At 37.0% G+C, this 16,660-nt stretch overlaps 3 protein-coding genes across 6 annotated transcripts; 1 reads left to right on the top strand and 2 right to left on the bottom strand.

Annotated features, from left to right (window-relative positions):
- Window positions 1-825: 825 nt before the first annotated feature.
- Window positions 826-5,485, bottom strand: LOC135585490 (mitochondrial import inner membrane translocase subunit PAM16 like 2-like). 2 transcript variants are annotated; one of them, XM_065188457.1, is made up of 4 exons: window positions 5,366-5,485; window positions 4,322-4,409; window positions 1,623-1,753; window positions 826-1,246 (listed from the first exon to the last, which is right to left on the bottom strand). In XM_065188457.1, the coding sequence occupies exons 1-4, from the start codon at window positions 5,366-5,368 to the stop codon at window positions 1,136-1,138; spliced, it is 333 nt and encodes a 110-aa protein (XP_065044529.1). In that variant the 5' UTR covers window positions 5,369-5,485; the 3' UTR covers window positions 826-1,135. The 2 variants fall into 2 exon arrangements, with proteins under 2 accessions (XP_065044529.1, XP_065044528.1); XM_065188456.1 differs by having other exon boundaries at window positions 5,243-5,373.
- A 700-nt stretch (window positions 5,486-6,185) lies between these two features.
- On the top strand, window positions 6,186-12,034 carry LOC135676834 (calcium-dependent protein kinase 24-like). 2 transcript variants are annotated; one of them, XM_065188459.1, is made up of 7 exons: window positions 6,186-7,273; window positions 9,330-9,473; window positions 9,610-9,750; window positions 9,843-9,958; window positions 11,060-11,227; window positions 11,355-11,579; window positions 11,698-12,034. In XM_065188459.1, exons 1-7 carry the CDS (start codon window positions 6,718-6,720, stop codon window positions 11,824-11,826), a joined length of 1,479 nt encoding a protein of 492 aa, XP_065044531.1. In that variant the 5' UTR covers window positions 6,186-6,717; the 3' UTR covers window positions 11,827-12,034. The 2 variants fall into 2 exon arrangements, with proteins under 2 accessions (XP_065044531.1, XP_065044530.1); XM_065188458.1 differs by having other exon boundaries at window positions 6,187-7,273; window positions 9,598-9,750; window positions 11,698-12,032.
- A 508-nt stretch (window positions 12,035-12,542) lies between these two features.
- Window positions 12,543-16,564, bottom strand: LOC103989078 (serine/threonine-protein kinase SAPK7). Of its 2 annotated transcripts, none has more exons than XM_009407829.3 (10): window positions 16,339-16,564; window positions 16,055-16,174; window positions 15,879-15,953; window positions 15,675-15,776; window positions 15,536-15,589; window positions 15,343-15,435; window positions 15,132-15,224; window positions 13,597-13,701; window positions 13,338-13,436; window positions 12,543-13,174 (listed from the first exon to the last, which is right to left on the bottom strand). In XM_009407829.3, the coding sequence occupies exons 2-10, from the start codon at window positions 16,172-16,174 to the stop codon at window positions 12,836-12,838; spliced, it is 1,080 nt and encodes a 359-aa protein (XP_009406104.2). In that variant the 5' UTR covers window positions 16,339-16,564; the 3' UTR covers window positions 12,543-12,835. The 2 variants fall into 2 exon arrangements, with proteins under 2 accessions (XP_009406104.2, XP_065044532.1); XM_065188460.1 differs by having other exon boundaries at window positions 16,055-16,177.
- Window positions 16,565-16,660: the final 96 nt, after the last annotated feature.

Here is a 16,660-nt window from a genome sequence, read left to right on the forward strand (position 1 = left end):
TGTTATAGGATTTTTTTTTAATTACTAGAAACACTATTGTTCACCTTATGGATCACTTGATAGGAAAAAGAATAAAAATAAAGAAAATATATTAGGCAAAAAGAAGATACTGTTTGGAAATTCTAAAAATGAGGAGTTACTCGAGAAAAAAAAATCCAAAAAGAAGTTTTTTTTTTATGAAAATTTGCCCAAGTTTGAGAGGATCAATACGCACTGCATCACAAAGAGCCAATACGTTCTCGTAATGGTCAGAGAACAGCTATAGTTCTTTCTACTACAGAACGATCAAAGCAGCAGAGTTCTTCCGTAATGATCGCCAACTCAAATCTTTGATTGGCTCGATTCACTGATTAGACTGCTTTAATCGTAAAAGAACTTAAGTATTCTTAACTTTTGTTATTTTTTTTATCAAATATATTCAATTTTTTATTTCAAAAATGTTTTTGTCTTTCTCAAATATTAAAGAAGACAAAATACTGTTAAATCTACTAATCAACCGATGATCAATAATCCAATAATTGATTGGATCTATGCCTGATGCAAATTCAATACATGAAACATCCAAGTAATGATAACATGTTTATTAGTAGTTAAGGTAGGAATCATCCAACATGTGACTGCCTCTACTCATCAAATAAGCACCCAAAGGTTTTCAATAGATATCGATATCGACATTTTTATAGCTCAATATCAGCATATTCATTTTGATTTCTTATTGTATTATTCAATAACGTGAAAAAATATAAATCATTATACAGTCTGACGCATAAGTACACAACATATCTGATTGAGGCACAACAAACATCTCAATGGCAACCACAATGATGATACAAAAATAACATAATACTATGGCCAAGAAGAAATAACTGAGAAACATTTACTCTTCAGGAAAACAAGCAGATGCTTAGCATTGAAACAACACGATCTAGAACAGAGAAGAGAGGTGTCCTAAAACAAGCATTTGGATCAGCTAGAAGTGTTCAGTGCAAAAACACAGCATTCCAAGTGCAAGGTAACCTCCAAGGCAAATTTGTGTCGAAAGAGACGCATAGGCATTTAGTTTGCTTAACGCATGCAATATTGCTACAGAAAGCATGTATAGCTGTGAATAAGTTTGCAGACTTCCACGTATCATTCACCCCTTCCCTTGGTAGACTGCTTCCAGACACTCTTTAGCCCTGTGAACCTTAGACTGGAGATAGAAGCTTCCATGTTTAGCATTTCTCTCAAATAAGACATCGTACTTCTGTGTAGTCAGAATAATGAAAATTCAGACTCGACAAATATAAATATTTTTATAAAAAATTTAAAAAAGCTCGGGACCATAAAAGAACAACTATCTACATCAACAACAGAACTTTTTCTGGGATCAACAACTGTGTATAATTGAGTTGGAGTAGGTAGACTACAAAGGTTAATTTTCTGAGTGAATTATCGGTAACAAACAATGTTATTTGTGTTAAATAAGAAAAATTCTTCACATATAATTAGCTAGAAGTACCCTAAGAATAAATTAGAAAGCTTTATGCCATCATTACGGAGAGAACATATGCTATGCGTAAAAATAACAGCATAACCTCCCATGATAACAATCATAAAATGCAGAAACTAGGATACTGAACCTTCAGGATCTCCTCCCAAGTTGACTGTTCATTGATTCCCAATATCTGCCTAGCTTCTTGTTCGGTCATAGCCTTACTAGCTCTCCGTATATTCTGTATAGTTTCATTTGCAACACCGGTTTTATTTGCATCTGCAGAAAACAATTCAAGAAATAAGTTAAAGAGTTATTCATATATGTGCTCTTATATGCCAGTAGCAAGGAAGGACATATCTGTGAATGAAAAAAAAAAAAATCAAAGTCAATAAACTATGCCATAATTACGAGGAGAAGAATGAAAAAGTGAAAATGAAGGAGAGAGGAGGGGGTAGGTGGGAATGAGCAGTGATCCTTAAAACTACTATGGATGCAGTATGCCCGCTTTAAGATATCCATAAAGAAGAACCGTATGGATATATAATCAGCTGCTGAAAAATCAGAAAACCACAGGCTTGTGTCGTAAATTTATAAAATAATTTTGATTACAAGACAACGACATCAAGCACAATAGGTACCAATTCTCAGAAAAGAAAATTGGCTAGTCTTTCAATGTAGAAAAATGATCTCATTTTAATCTGAAGAAATTTTACAGTAACTGAAATTAGTGCAGCACAAGAAACTCTTGAATCTTAAGCAATTTGAAACTTACCACATCAAACTTAAGACTTTGAAATTCTTTTATCAAAATAAATTCTAGAGATGGTCATTTATTGTTACAATAGTCTGTAAGCACGAGCATCAGGTCTCATTCATAGAACACATTCTTTTAATAGGGCAATTGCATATGCATTATCATTAAGTGGTTCATATTTACAAAGTCAATATCATATGTAAATGTCAAACTCAAGATAACATAGACATGCATATAGCTATCTAGTAAGTCATAACTAAATCATAAGTTGGCATACATTAGATCTCTGATACCCAAAATTTAAATTCATCCCTCTCTTCATACCCATCCTCACCCCTCCACCCTCCATCCACATCCTTCTGCACCATAATTGCTTGGGTGATCGTTCAATGCTCCTCTTTATTCTTAAGCTTCCTGGTTCATGCTCAAGTTGGCTGATCTCAAGCCTTAATCATGTAGTTTAGGCAACAAAAGGGGCAAGAGAGCTAATAATAGTAAGAAAGAAAAAAAGAAGGTTAAAAAGTAAAAAAGGCAAGTTACCTGATAGTTGGGACTGAAGAACAGTTGACTGTCTGATGCAAATTAATGAAGTTTATCATGTTTACAAGGCCATACACAATAATTGCAATTTTTTGGAGTGAACATGAGACAAGGATTCTTACCCAAGAAAAAATGAAAAAGAATTATTTAAAAAGGAACACATGATTTATTTTTCATTTTCTAATTCGATTTCAAACATTTCTCAAGTTGAAGGGTTAAATATCTATGACTGAATCCAGAATGCCAACGAAAACTAGCCCAAGCTTGAAGGACTATCTATTAAACTTGCAACATATAATTTTAAAACTTCACCAAAATTCTTCATGGGTATGAAGAATATTTGGTAAAATGAAAGACAATGCAAATACAAAAGCACAATATGTAGAAGCAAAAAATTAACCAATAATAGTAGAATCTAACTATTTATCGTACTTGACAAGATTGGTATTTTATAAATGGATCAACTAAAGCAGGTCCTCAGCTTCAAGTTACTTTAACTAAAAAAACGTCTAAATATTTCAATATTCCACCTAAGTGAAAGATTGGATCAAACGAGTAGCTAGACTATAAATATCTAGAATTTAAATAATTACAAATTTCACATAACAATGATTTCTAGGAAAATGTAACTCTAGGTCAATTGTATCGTGAGGGTCAAACAACATTTCCATTTAAATAAATAATATTTTTCCTTTTATTATTTTCATCACTGAAGCCTTTTTGTTTAAACAGACTGTTCAATATGATGAACAAGATCATATATCTTTAACGTAGTATAAAATCTTGGTAGGAAAGGAGTAAAGTGCTTCAAAAATTGTCTTCATAAGAGAAGAAAAATCACCAGACATGCTGATGCTTCCAAGTTTCAAAACCTTTATAACCAATTAGTGGCTTATTGCTCTTAAACACTGAATGACAGAGAACAATCACCAGAAATCTTAAAATTCCAAGATTAGAAACCATCCCCAAGTACAACCAATCAGTTGTTTATTGATCTAAGTTGGTAAACAACAATCATGGTTCAAGCATAATCTATATACAATTCATTATTTTTAATTATTTTACCAGACAACAGATATCAGTGTACAGACCGATGCTGGTACCATACTAGATGAATAGTTTAGTGAAACTGATATTGGACCCAGTATTGAAAACCATGATTGCGATCAATGAACATTTCATGCCTGAAAAAAAATCTTAAAATTTTCTCTTTAGAGTTGATACAAATAGATAAGGCACCAGTCCTACTGGTGCTGAACTCAACATCATGTCTTTCAGAACTTCAAAATCCTCTGCACTTGTTATGTATGGAATTCACATGTTTTGTCATCCATTGATTGTGACTTTCAGGTACTAAGTGACTATAACAATTGTAACTTTATAACTAATGACTCAGATACTTGTTTTTTGAATGGAGTAGAACCATCTAAAATTCAAACAGAAAATGAGAACATGACAGAATCTACAAATTTTTTCTCGAAACTAAAAGAAATTTAGCATTGCAAATCAACATCTATAATTTGATAAATCATATATCTCAGCAAACTTACTTTCAAGTGCTTTACGATATGCTTGTAAAACAGCCCTTCCTAATATCCCAGAACCCATAACAAGCAAGTTAGCAAGTATTCTTGCAGCCTGCATTGTCGAAGAATAAATAATTCATTAAAATACACTAGAAAGGATCTATAAAGATCAAATTTCTTAGCAGATGAAGAAAAAGGGAAAAAATGTTAAAGACTGATTTTATAGTGTCAGAGATGCCCCATAAATCGTAGTCTTTTAAAATATTGAAGTAATATCAGCATGATTTCCCCAAATAAAAAACAAATTGTTAAATACAAAAGGGGAACCATTTAATTCTCTATTAATATTCATGGCAAATACAACAATATATGATTCCATGGTAGAAGAAAATCCTTAAACTACGTGATGATGATTGAGTGCCCTCAAGTTGGAATCATGCAGCGCAATGATTTGCAACATACTAGTGCTTCCTACCAATAACTAGTTCTTCCACCGAGACAATTCACAAAATCGATAGTGTAATTAAGTCTAAGATTTAGGCACATTCTACCCGACCATTCTAAAAGATGGTTGAGTCTCAATCATTGAATCAAAGCAAACGATATCATACATAGTAAAAGCATATATCTGAATCAGAAAACCCAAGAAAAGATTACCAAGAAAAGCGTAATCTTTTGCTTTCTCCCATGCCCATTAATAAGATTCATAACTATCTAAAGATCATGCATAATTTCATGTGCGCGCATCTAATAATCTTCTCACTGTTTAGCTATAATCCTCACTATTTTCTCCCGTTTCCCTCTCTTACTTTTTCTTTCCATGTAGTTGGTTCCTTACGCCCCAGATTCAAACATCAACTGATCCCAACGCCGACCAGAGCGCCAGTAGTCGACACCGAATGAGGTGAAGAGATGGGGCTGCTAAATTTTTATCCTTTTCCTCACCGCTACTGGTTGTAAAGACGTCGACGCCGGTCGATTGAGCACGGGACAGGTCCTCCACATCATCCCGCGTCGTCTGAGAGATAGAAGAGGAAGAGGACACCAGGAGGAGGAGATTATGCTTACCATGCCGCCGCTCCCTCCGTCGCACCACCGCTTCCGTTGCTGCCGAGAGAGAGAGAGAGAGAGAGAGAGCGAGAACGCGTGCCACTAGGGTATTCTTTCACACTTGTCTGATGCGACGAGTGGGGTCCACTATCTCGAATCACCAATCAGGTACAGTTAGGGTATCGGTCGGAGCAGTAAAAGATTATTTTGGGGATACATTAATATGATGGAATTATGTAAGCATAAAAATATCTTCGAACAATTACTTGCATTTTTACTAATTAACAATCAGAAACATAATAAAACATTAACACATTGCAAGATGGTAAGTACATACTAATACCAATTTTTTCATCAATTTCTTTCTATCTTATATCATAGAAAATAAAAATAATTTATATTTTATATATTTAAATTTGATTTCATGAAATTGATGAAAAAATATATTTAAAATAAACAAGGCCTGAGATTATTACTATAAAAATATTTGAAATATTATAAATCTAAAATATGTTACCAAGTCAAAACAAAATCTCAAAAATGATTATGCATATGCAAAATCTGATGATCCCTAACATTCATTATCTTTGACAAATAAAAAATGGTTTTATTTTCTTTCATTCATTTATGTTAATTGTTAAAAATTTCATTATGTAAGATATAAAACATAATATAAAATATTTTTGAAAATAATAATATCCTCAAAGAAAGCCTATATGTATGTATTAAAGGGGAAAAGAAGGGAATGGTGTGTTCGATAAGAGCATGAATTCAATCGATACGAGACGATTAGGCTCATTGACATTTCAAACATGACGACGAAAACTCCAATGATATATTTGGTTGCATGGAGGAGATGAATACGTCAAAGCATTCATCCGCCCACCCGTACATTGATGCATGTATTTTGGGCTGTTGTGCGTGGGATCTGTGTGCCGCAGCAGAGATATCATCATCCTTGATGTTGAAGAACTTGGAGAAGACACCCAACGAGTTGTTGATTCGTTATGCTCGATCTGTTTGGCTGATGGTTTGAGCCAAAAAAAAAAAGGTAAGAGGAAAAGGAAAATGATACGAAGAAAGATCGATCCCCGTCTAATTCCCCTCTCGACTGAAGCAAAAGGAAAGACGACCCTTTAATGGTCTGTGCAGGAATGATGACCTCATTCCTGTTCTTCTTTCCTTGACTTCCCTCCTTCCTCGACTCCCTCCATTTGTCCTTTCCCTCTTCTATCAACGGAGGAGCTCACAATCCGAAGAACACGTCGAGAAGATCGAAAAGATGCAATCTTTGTTGTGACGTGCCCATAAAAGTCCGATTTTGTTCGATTTCAGAGCCCAAGATCTCGTCTTTGCGCCATTTAGCACCCATGAGCGAGTCCTCGATCAACCGTCCTCCCCATCGCCCCTCCAGGCACTCGTCGGTCCTCCCTCACAAGACCCCAAACCTGCGGGACCATTACAGCATTGGGAAGAAGCTCGGGCAGGGGGAGTTCGGCACCACGTACCTCTGCGTCGACAAGAACGACGGGAAGGAGTACGCGTGCAAGTCCATCCCCAAGGTCAAGCTCTTCTGCCGCGATGACTACGAGGACGTGTGGCGCGAGATCCAGATCATGCACCACCTCTCGGAGCACCCCAATGTCGTCAGGATCAGGGGGACCTTCGAGGACGCGCTGTTCGTGCACCTGGTGATGGAGCTGTGCGCGGGCGGGGAGCTCTTCGACAGGATCATCCAGAAGGGGCACTACAGCGAGAGGAAGGCGGCGCAGCTAATCAAGACCATCGTCGGAGTCGTGGAAGCATGCCACTCGCTCGGCGTAATGCATCGGGATCTCAAGCCGGAGAACTTCTTGTTCGCCAGCGCCGATGAGGACGCCGCGCTCAAAGCGACGGATTTTGGACTCTCTGTCTTCTATAAGCCAGGTTCTTCTTGATAGCCCCATTACTGAGAAGAGAAAGGGTTTTTCTTCTTTAACCTTGTTTATGTACATTAAAGAAATCTTTCTTTTAAGTAGATTACTATTTGCAAACATTTTTTATTATTTACAACCCATTGAGAACTTTGAATATTCTTCAAGTTATTCCTTTCTAAATATGCTCTTAATTTATACCTTAATTTCAATAAAATCTTTTCGCTATTTACCTAATATTTCTTTCTTTAAGTAGATTACTATTTACAATCTTTTTTTTATAGCCTCGTTAAGAACTTTGAATATTCTTAAGTTATCCCTTTGTAAATAGATATATATGTTCTCAATTTATAATTTAATTCCAATAAAATGACAAAAAAAAAAGAGATGATGAAATGAGACAAACTGAAGATTAAAGAGAAAGTGAGAAATAGTTTTTGACATTTGTTGCAACGAGTCAACCCTTTCAGGATAATGTATATTCTATAATAGTCCAAAAGATATCATGTTCTGAGTCTTACAAACTGCTTAATAGGGCACACAAGTGGTGGGGAGAACCGGTGACAGTAGAGTGCATAAACAAGGGCTGTGGGGAAAGAAAAAAAAGAAAAAAGTGAGAGTAAAAATGAAATTAGAGGGGTTGCAAATAATAAATTATTATTTTATTAATTTTTTAAGGGGTTGTGAATAGTAAGAAAGTGGCTCTAGAGAGTAAGCTCCTTCTTTAATCTTGTTAAGATTGTGGTACTCATATTGATCATGTTGTTCATTCAGTAGTGGAATCTTGTTAGGTATTTTTTTTCTTGTTTCTTGAACGCTACAGGCTCATTGGTTTGGAATTCCTAAAAAGCATATGCTGTTATATGCCCTTGATGATATTTCATAAAATGAAAGGTTCAGGTGATTGCAGGTTTATTTCTGCATTGTTGTCGTTTTACCAGTCCATTTTACATTATTTTTTTCATTAATTTTTTTTTCTTTTTGAAGTTCTTTGTACATGCCAAATTGTAGGACTTGTATGGTTATCATCATATATCATCCATGATCATGTTGGCTATCTCTAATATTTTGGTGATGCATCATATAGTTCAATTTTGTTTTCATGCTTTCTTGGTAGGTATTTTGATAATTACTATCAGCAAGATTCACATGTTTTGACCTTTTCTTTGTTCATTTAGTCTTAAGGAACACCATAACCTTCTTATGTTTCACATTTCTTCTGCATCCATCATTATGGAGTGAACACTCATCATCTTTTAACACAAACCAAGATTCCTGGACTGGATTCAGAAAATAATAGTATAACAGAGCTTAACTGCACGGATGTATGATACAAATGAAGTGATTAAGAGCCTGATATGCTAGTTACAAGAAAGAGGTTTCAGATCTTGTATGTTCCAAGAATATCTATATGATGAATTAAGAAATTTCTGTTCGATGAGATAGTTCATGGTAAAGCTGAAGAGGATTGACAAGGGTAAGAGATGATATCGTTTTGGGCTATGGAAGGGGGTTAGGCAGTAGGTTTTCTATTCTTTTATTATTTAATTAGGTACAGGAACAAGTATTAATTGGTGAAAGAATACATAATTATTTGAACATCTATGAAGGGTAGAAATCAAAGTGGAGATCAAAGTATATGTAATCTTATGGGCAAATTCTATTCAGATTATACTAATGTCATGATTTTGACTTACCATTTATTTCAGTTGATTCTGCAATTCATTAGAGATCCATTATCCACTTTTTTGCTGGTTTTTTCTTGCAAATAAATTGTCTAAGACTCAAGTACATACCAGAAGAAAGACACAGAATACTTCTGATTGCACTATGATTTTGCGAAGAATAATACCCTTCATATCTTGCATGAGTTTTTTCGGAGAACGATAGAATTTACATAAATTCGCCGAAATGGTATCTGAAGCTTGTCAATTTTGGTTTAGTGGGTTGTACAACTGTTGTTTTGGAGAGAAAAACTTGATGTCACAAAATGAGTCCAACTCTAGAGTTTATAGGAAACTTTGGTACCTCTATTGTTAATTGGAAGCCATCATACCTGAACTTTGCAGGTGAAACATTATCTGAGGTAGTTGGAAGTCCATATTATGTGGCACCTGAGGTATTGTGTAAACTTTATGGACCAGAATCTGATGTATGGAGTGCCGGAGTCATCTTGTATATTTTGTTAAGTGGCGTGCCACCTTTCTGGGCAGGTATATTGCTGTTAATTTTTTAGTTTTGCAAGCTAATAACGGATCACTGAATCTGCTTTTTTTTTCTTATTATTATTTGTGGTATGTGATTTTGCTGTCGTACTTCTCTCTCACTCTCTCTCAGAAACTGAAGCAGGGATCTTCAGACGGATCCTACAAGGTCGTCTAGATTTTGAGTCTCAACCATGGCCTGGCATTTCTGATAGTGCTAAGGATCTGATACGAAATATGCTTTGTAGAGATCCAAGGAAGAGATATACAGCACATCAAGTTCTCTGTAAGCATATTGGTCAAGACCTTTGCTTTCAGAAATCAAAGTTCTCTGAAACAAGTTCAGATTCTCTATTGACATGAGGTTTTCTCTACCAGGTCACCCATGGATTCTTGATGACAATGTTGCACCTGATAGACCCCTGGACTCTGCAGTGCTATCACGTCTTAAGCAATTCTCTGCAATGAACAAGCTCAAGAAGATGGCTTTACGGGTAATCTTCTTTTACAATGATCGGTAGATGTGAGATTTTTCATCTTGGCATTTGAGCATACTCCAGAGTCCAGATTAAACTCAAGTCCTGTTTTTATACCTCATCCATATAAAGAATCTGATATTTTGATCAATTCCATAGCTTTGCCATTTTTTTTTCCTGCGTTAAATTTCTCAACTAATTAGAAGTTTTGACTGAACTTATCACGACCTATATGTTATGCTACTTAAAAGTGGGAGATTCTTGGTTATGTTATGGGTGCAGGGACAAGGTATGCCACTTTGTTGTATGTCATGGCATGAGACATTCACTTAGGTCAGTTGCAAAAACCAATAAGTAATTAACTGAAATCTAATTAAGTGAATAATGGTGGTAACTCATACTTAGATGTATAATTAACAGTATGGTGTATAATTCATAGTTTCCAACCATGGGTAGCAAAATTTACTTATATGATTTGTGAATGAATTGGTTTACTTATATGGCATAATACTTTGCGCACCATGATGAGATGTTTTGATCACAGAGTTGTGGTGATGGTTGGCAAATCAAAGTATCAGCCTTAGAAAATTAAAATTTCTCAAACATCCTGTTTGGAAATTTCCATGCTACAAGCTCAAGTCTTCTCTTATATGTGTTGTGGTGGAAATGCATTTAATCAGTTGAGTTTTACTGTGAAAGCTAGAAAATCTTCTCTTTTTTTTTCATTTCATCCTTTTAGTTGTTCTGAATTCAACAAGCTTAAATCTTTCTTCTTCCCTTTTTATGTTTCTGGTGGAAATGCATTTAATCACTGAAGTTTCACCAAATTGTGCTTTATGGATATCATATAGGTGGCATGTCTTCTATACTACACAAGAAAGATGTTATGCTGTTTTGCATGGCAAGACTAGGAACCCTGGAACTTTGATAGTGAATGATGCATTACATCTTATATCATGCAGTCTTGATATTCTAGTATATGCTGCGAGAGTCCAAATAATCAAACACAAATCATGAGAGCAGAATGAACCTTTGTCATCATGGTTGAAAATGCGCACCTCATATGTGCTCCCCTGAAAATTGCATGTTTGTAAGAGCATGCTCTTCTTTATTTTGCAGGTTATTGCTGAAAGCCTCTCAGAGGAAGAGATTGGTGGTCTAAAAGAGTTGTTCAAAATGATTGATACAGACAACAGCGGGACCATAACATTCGATGAACTGAAAGATGGCTTGAGAAAAGTGGGGTCTGAACTGATGGAATCTGAAATTCAAACGCTTATGGATGCGGTATGGATGACCGACATCGGGTGCAATCTACTAAATTATTCTGCATCATTAAATAACTCTTCTTGTTCATTACTTTGGATTAGATTTGCACTGGATCTCTAATTTAGATTGCTTGAAATGGCTGCAGGCTGATGTTGACAAAAATGGCACAATTGATTATGGTGAATTTCTTGCAGCAACAGTGCACATGAATAAGTTAGAGCGAGAAGAAAATTTAGCATCAGCATTTTCATACTTTGATAAAGATGGAAGTGGTTACATAACTATTGATGAACTTTCACAAGCTTGTAGAGAATTTGGTCTTGATGATGTTCGCCTTGATGAGATGATTAAAGAAGTTGATCAAGACAACGTGGGTGTTATCTTTTTCTTCTTTTCTTATTTATTTTTTTTATTTTTTTCTTGGAACTGTAATTGACTTTTTTCTAATTCTATAAGCTGATTATTTTCAGTCTGTTTTGTATATGCAGGATGGGCAAATAGATTACAGCGAATTTGCAGCGATGATGAGAAAAGGCAACGGCGGAGTGGGAAGGAGGACCATGAGGAACAACATAAACTTTAATTTGGCCGATGCCCTCGGGACAGAAGAACACTAATGCAAAGCTATTAATAAGAGGCATCTGAAGGAACTGCAGTTTTTGGAAAGATTGTAGAACTAGATGTTATGATGAGAGCAAACAAAATGAGTCGTGAGAAGTCATGTAATCATGTGATGATGAACTTTACTAGGGATTTCTTGAAAAGATTTGTTTCCATGTCTTATGGACTTAGAAACTCCTTTCAAGGATCATCTATGAACATTTTGCTGATGATGTCTTGAGTAAGCTTTTTGCAGAAAGAGTAATCATTTGCATTTCTTGGATTCTCTTTCTTTCAAGTACTTAATCTGAGGTTTTATTTGCATGCAATCATGTGATGAAGAGCAAGCCAGCTTTGTTTGCATGTTCTTAAACTTACTACTGAAGAGTTCATCAATTGCGATTCTCAGGTCCAAATTGTCTCCTGTTATTTTTATGAAATGTAAGGCTGCCAAATAAAAACAATTTAAGATTTTAGAACTGTCGAAATATTTAAAATGAAAAAGTTGAACTTAATAAATTTCAGGGTGTTATGCAAATTTGCCGCAAAGAAGAAACTCAAATGGATGAGATAAATTTTTTTTCTTTCAGAAAAGACATCCAATTCAATCATAGTGGCAGGCAAAAGACAATGTTAAGATTCATGATCTACTCCACGTCACTAAACAATCGCTGTCTTCATCTCAATTTAAAAAATATGTTTTCCTAATTGTAAAATGCAAGAGTAAGCAAAGTGAGTCCATCAAGGATTCTTAAGTTTCAACTAGAGAAGAAAGAAAGGAACTACAAAGTAGACCAATGTTTCACTCTGTAACAATCAGAAACTACTTGGTTGTAAACCCTCTTTAACTACTTGTAAGATATCTGACACTTTTGCTACGCACACCGGCAGTCCAAGAAAAGATACACAGCATGCACAGAATTGAAGCACAGAAAAAGAATTCTACAGAGGTCCATAATTATCAATACATGGAAGAATGCAGTCTTTCTCATTTTCTAGTTTTCAATGTTTTGGCTCCGAACTTATTTAATCAACTAATGGATATTCCCCACTAGCACGGACTTCCTTGACTCTCTTATCGTACTCATCTTCTTCTTCTTCCTCCTCCTCCTCATTGTTCTCCTGTTTGTCTTGCTTGCCTTCCTCCTCGTCCTCCTCTTCAGTCCAACCAAAGCCTGCCACTGGTGTTGTCGACGGTGGAGGAGTGCGTGCTTCACCCACAATCCTCATTATCTCCTCAACACTCTGCAGGGAGTAGGTAGGGGTATCTCTCTTATAGTACTGCGCTTGTTGTGCTTCAGTTAGCTCCCTAGGCAAGTTCTTCAAGAACCAGGGGTGGTTCCTTATTTCCCTTATAGTAATCCTCTGCAGATAAGCAAAGTCAACAACCAAAATAGCTATAATACAAACATTAAAATTTCTTTTTATCTTTTAAAACGTCCAGCAATATTATATGCTGTCGTTAGATATGCATATGCAATTCTGAGAAGGTTTTCAGTTTACGCAAGTTCAGGTGTAAAGAAATTACCCTTGCTGGGTTAGCAACGAAGATCTTTGATATGAGTTGCCTGCAATCTTGAGAAATATGAACATATTCGGGTATCTTGTACTGTACTGACACTATTCTCTGCAATTCAAACAAGATACTTAAGTGATAAAATCTAAATAATAAACAAAGATGATTTCCAGCTTCCTACTTGAGGAAGACAAAGGAGGTTGTCATGCGATAGAGTAGTAGTAAGAGAGATGGGTGACTCGATAGGTTATGGCATACAAGAGGCTTTTACCCCAATAGTCTTCCTAAAGTTCTTGGGGTCAGCTGGATCCTCAAAAGGGTAGGCTCCCACCAGCATCACATACAATGTTACCCCACATGACCACACATCAGCCGTCTGCAACATTAAATAAATCACTTGACAATTCTATGTATGATAGTTATGCGCATGTCAAATGACCAAATAAGAACAGATACATGACTGCAATGCATTCAGCAAAAAATGATCTAGTATTTATCTAGGAAAGTCATAATATGCCATGTTATTTCAACCAAGATACAGAAATAAGAAAGAGAAGACCATGAAGTTATTTCATTATTTTTAACCAAGATATCAATTAGGATGAAAGTTTAATCTGAAAAAAAGAACATATTAATGAGTAAGTGCAGTCTAGTCAATATTGGAAATACCTTCAAGGCATGCAACTGAAGATTACAACATAAATTGTCTTCTTGTCCAATATAGCTAATTGAATTGCATAACTCCTCAGTATCAGAGTAAGTTATATAAGAAAAATCCAATGTTAATTTCCAAGCATCAAATTGTATAACTCATTAAAAAGCCAACCACAATAATCCATTCTCATGAGAAAAACTGTGCTTAATATGATACAAAAACTCATTACTCAAAGAGTGTGACAAGATACTGTCCATGGATATAGCACTTTGATTGCACAGAGCAAGCTAATAATTGTCCCTGGTACTACTCATTTGTCCACCAATATACTTGAGGGTTAAAAAACACATCAAGATTATATCTAATTCAGGTGTTCAGAGTTTAAGCATCACAAAATAGATGGTTCAGATCTCATCAAGGTCAGAAAGTAGACAAACATTGAAAAGAAAACTGAATTTTCCCAAACTGTCCTCGTTTTCCTTTTATGGCCAAATCTCTCTCTCTCCCCCCCCCCCCCCCTTCTCTCTCTCTCTCCCTTCCACTTATATCCCCAGATGATCAAGGCAAACATCAACCTCTCAAACACCCTATGCAGGATAACATTATTGGAATGAGAAGCTATCGACAATTGAATTAGTCTGTTACATCGAAAATAGAAAAAGACGTGCCAAAAGGAATGGTGCAAAAAGAAAAGGAACCGATATATATATATAGGAGCATCACAAGAATGAACACGGGGAATTCCACCAACGCAAGCGACATAGGTGAAAGCGACGCGGGAAAACGAATCCTCTTTGTCATCAACCTCAAAGCAGTCCAACTTTGCTTGCTCGGTGGCAGCGCCCACCGAAAGCAGTGACAAGGACGCACCCACCACCATGTCCTCGCTCGGAAACAACACGACATTATCCCTCAGCCCTTATAAGCGCAATGATTAAAAAGATGGTCCCACAAATTGCCCAATGGGTTCTATAAGAAATCGTAGCCGCTCATGCTTAAAGCATACGTGGCTTCATAGGATCGGCTTATATTAACACGTGCCAGCCACGCGGGACAGAAGCTGTGCACGTGCTCAGGACGTAGCGAGTCATTGCACGCACCCGGGCTTGCAGAGTGGATACGGAGAGGGAACCGGAGATTACGGAACTGACCTTGCCGTCGTACTCCCGTCGGGAGAGCACTTCGGGGGCGATATATGCCGGCGTTCCCACGGTGGATTTGGGCCGCGAATGAAGTAAAGAAGACTGCTCACACCGACACAATAAAGAAAGGAAATAATAAAAGAATTAGTAGTTGTTTTGGAGATTTTGAGCTAAAAATTTCTTGGAATTGATTGGAGGCGAGTATCGCGGGATGACTGACCTTGGAGTAACCGAAGTCGCAGATCTTGAGGCGAGGCGCAGGGCTCCCGTCCAACAGGGTGTTTTCCAGCTTCAGATCTCGGTGACAGATTTGCTGCAATCATGTGGGTTAAGAATTTGGAGATAGGAATGCTTGTTAGCTATTAAAGATTGGATTTTTAGTATTTTGGGGGAAAGCGAGAGGGGAATTTTACCATGTAGTGGCAGTAGCTGACGCCGCAGATGAGTTGCTGGAAGAAATATCTGGCCTGGAGAAGTGATGATTTGAATTCAGACAAATATTATATTAACGGAAAAGAAAGGGGATTTTTTGTTTAAATGTGCGAGATTAACCTCGTCCTCGCTAAATCTTCCGGCGGTGCAGATCCGGTCGAAGAGTTCTCCGCCGGCGGCGTACTCCATGACGATGCCAAGATGCGTCGGTGTTAGAACAACCTATATGTAACGAAGCGAGACAAGTGCTCTTAGCTCTCATCCGAGGAAAAACATGTTCTTTCGGGAACCTAAAAGGAAAGCGGCGACAAGAGTCTTTCTTGCCTCTTTGAATCGAATAATATTGGGATGGCGAAGCGACCGGTGGTTAATAATCTCTCTCGCCACATTCTCATCGATCTACAGACACAGCAAACGGTAACCAAACAGAAACAACAAAATTACGCTGCAATCGAACGCAATTGGATCGAAATACAGCAAAAAGAGGAAAAAGATCGAACCTTTTGGCCTCTGGGGATGTACTTGATAGCTACGAGCTCCTTTGTCTCCTTGTTCCGCAGCAATCTCGCAACCCCAAAGTTCCCCGACCCCAGATCTTTCACCATCTCGTACTTGTCCATCTTCTTCCTCGCAAATCAGTCCCAAATCACAAGAACTCCAACGACAAAAACCTCCTTTTTTCCAACAGAAGATCAAGCAGCAGCCCCAAGCAAAAGCTCTTTCGAAGCTTCCGAGCCGATGAACGACCCAAACCAAAGAAAAGAATCAAAATGAGGCAACGAACCTTTGGACCGCTCTTCTCAATAAAAAAGCAGAAGAAATCCCCAATTTTAATAGCCGGAATCACGTGACGTGACGGAAGAACTGCCCCGCGTCAGATCGGATCTCCGCCTCCTCTTCCTGCTAATCGTATAATATTGCTCTCTCTCCCTCACCCCAGTCTCTCAGCCTCAGTCGCCGCTTCTCGGGAAGCCGGAACAGAAGAACCAGATAACATAAACCAATGCTTCCACTGAGAGCAACAAAGCAATTAATTGGAGCCTTTTTAATTAGTCGAATCACGATCGTTCATAATATAAATCAACGGTGCGATTTCCTGGAACCAA

The sequence above is a fragment of the Musa acuminata genome, chromosome BXJ1-6, assembly GCF_036884655.1.
Source record: "Musa acuminata AAA Group cultivar baxijiao chromosome BXJ1-6, Cavendish_Baxijiao_AAA, whole genome shotgun sequence".
Lineage (NCBI taxonomy): Eukaryota > Viridiplantae > Streptophyta > Magnoliopsida > Zingiberales > Musaceae > Musa > Musa acuminata.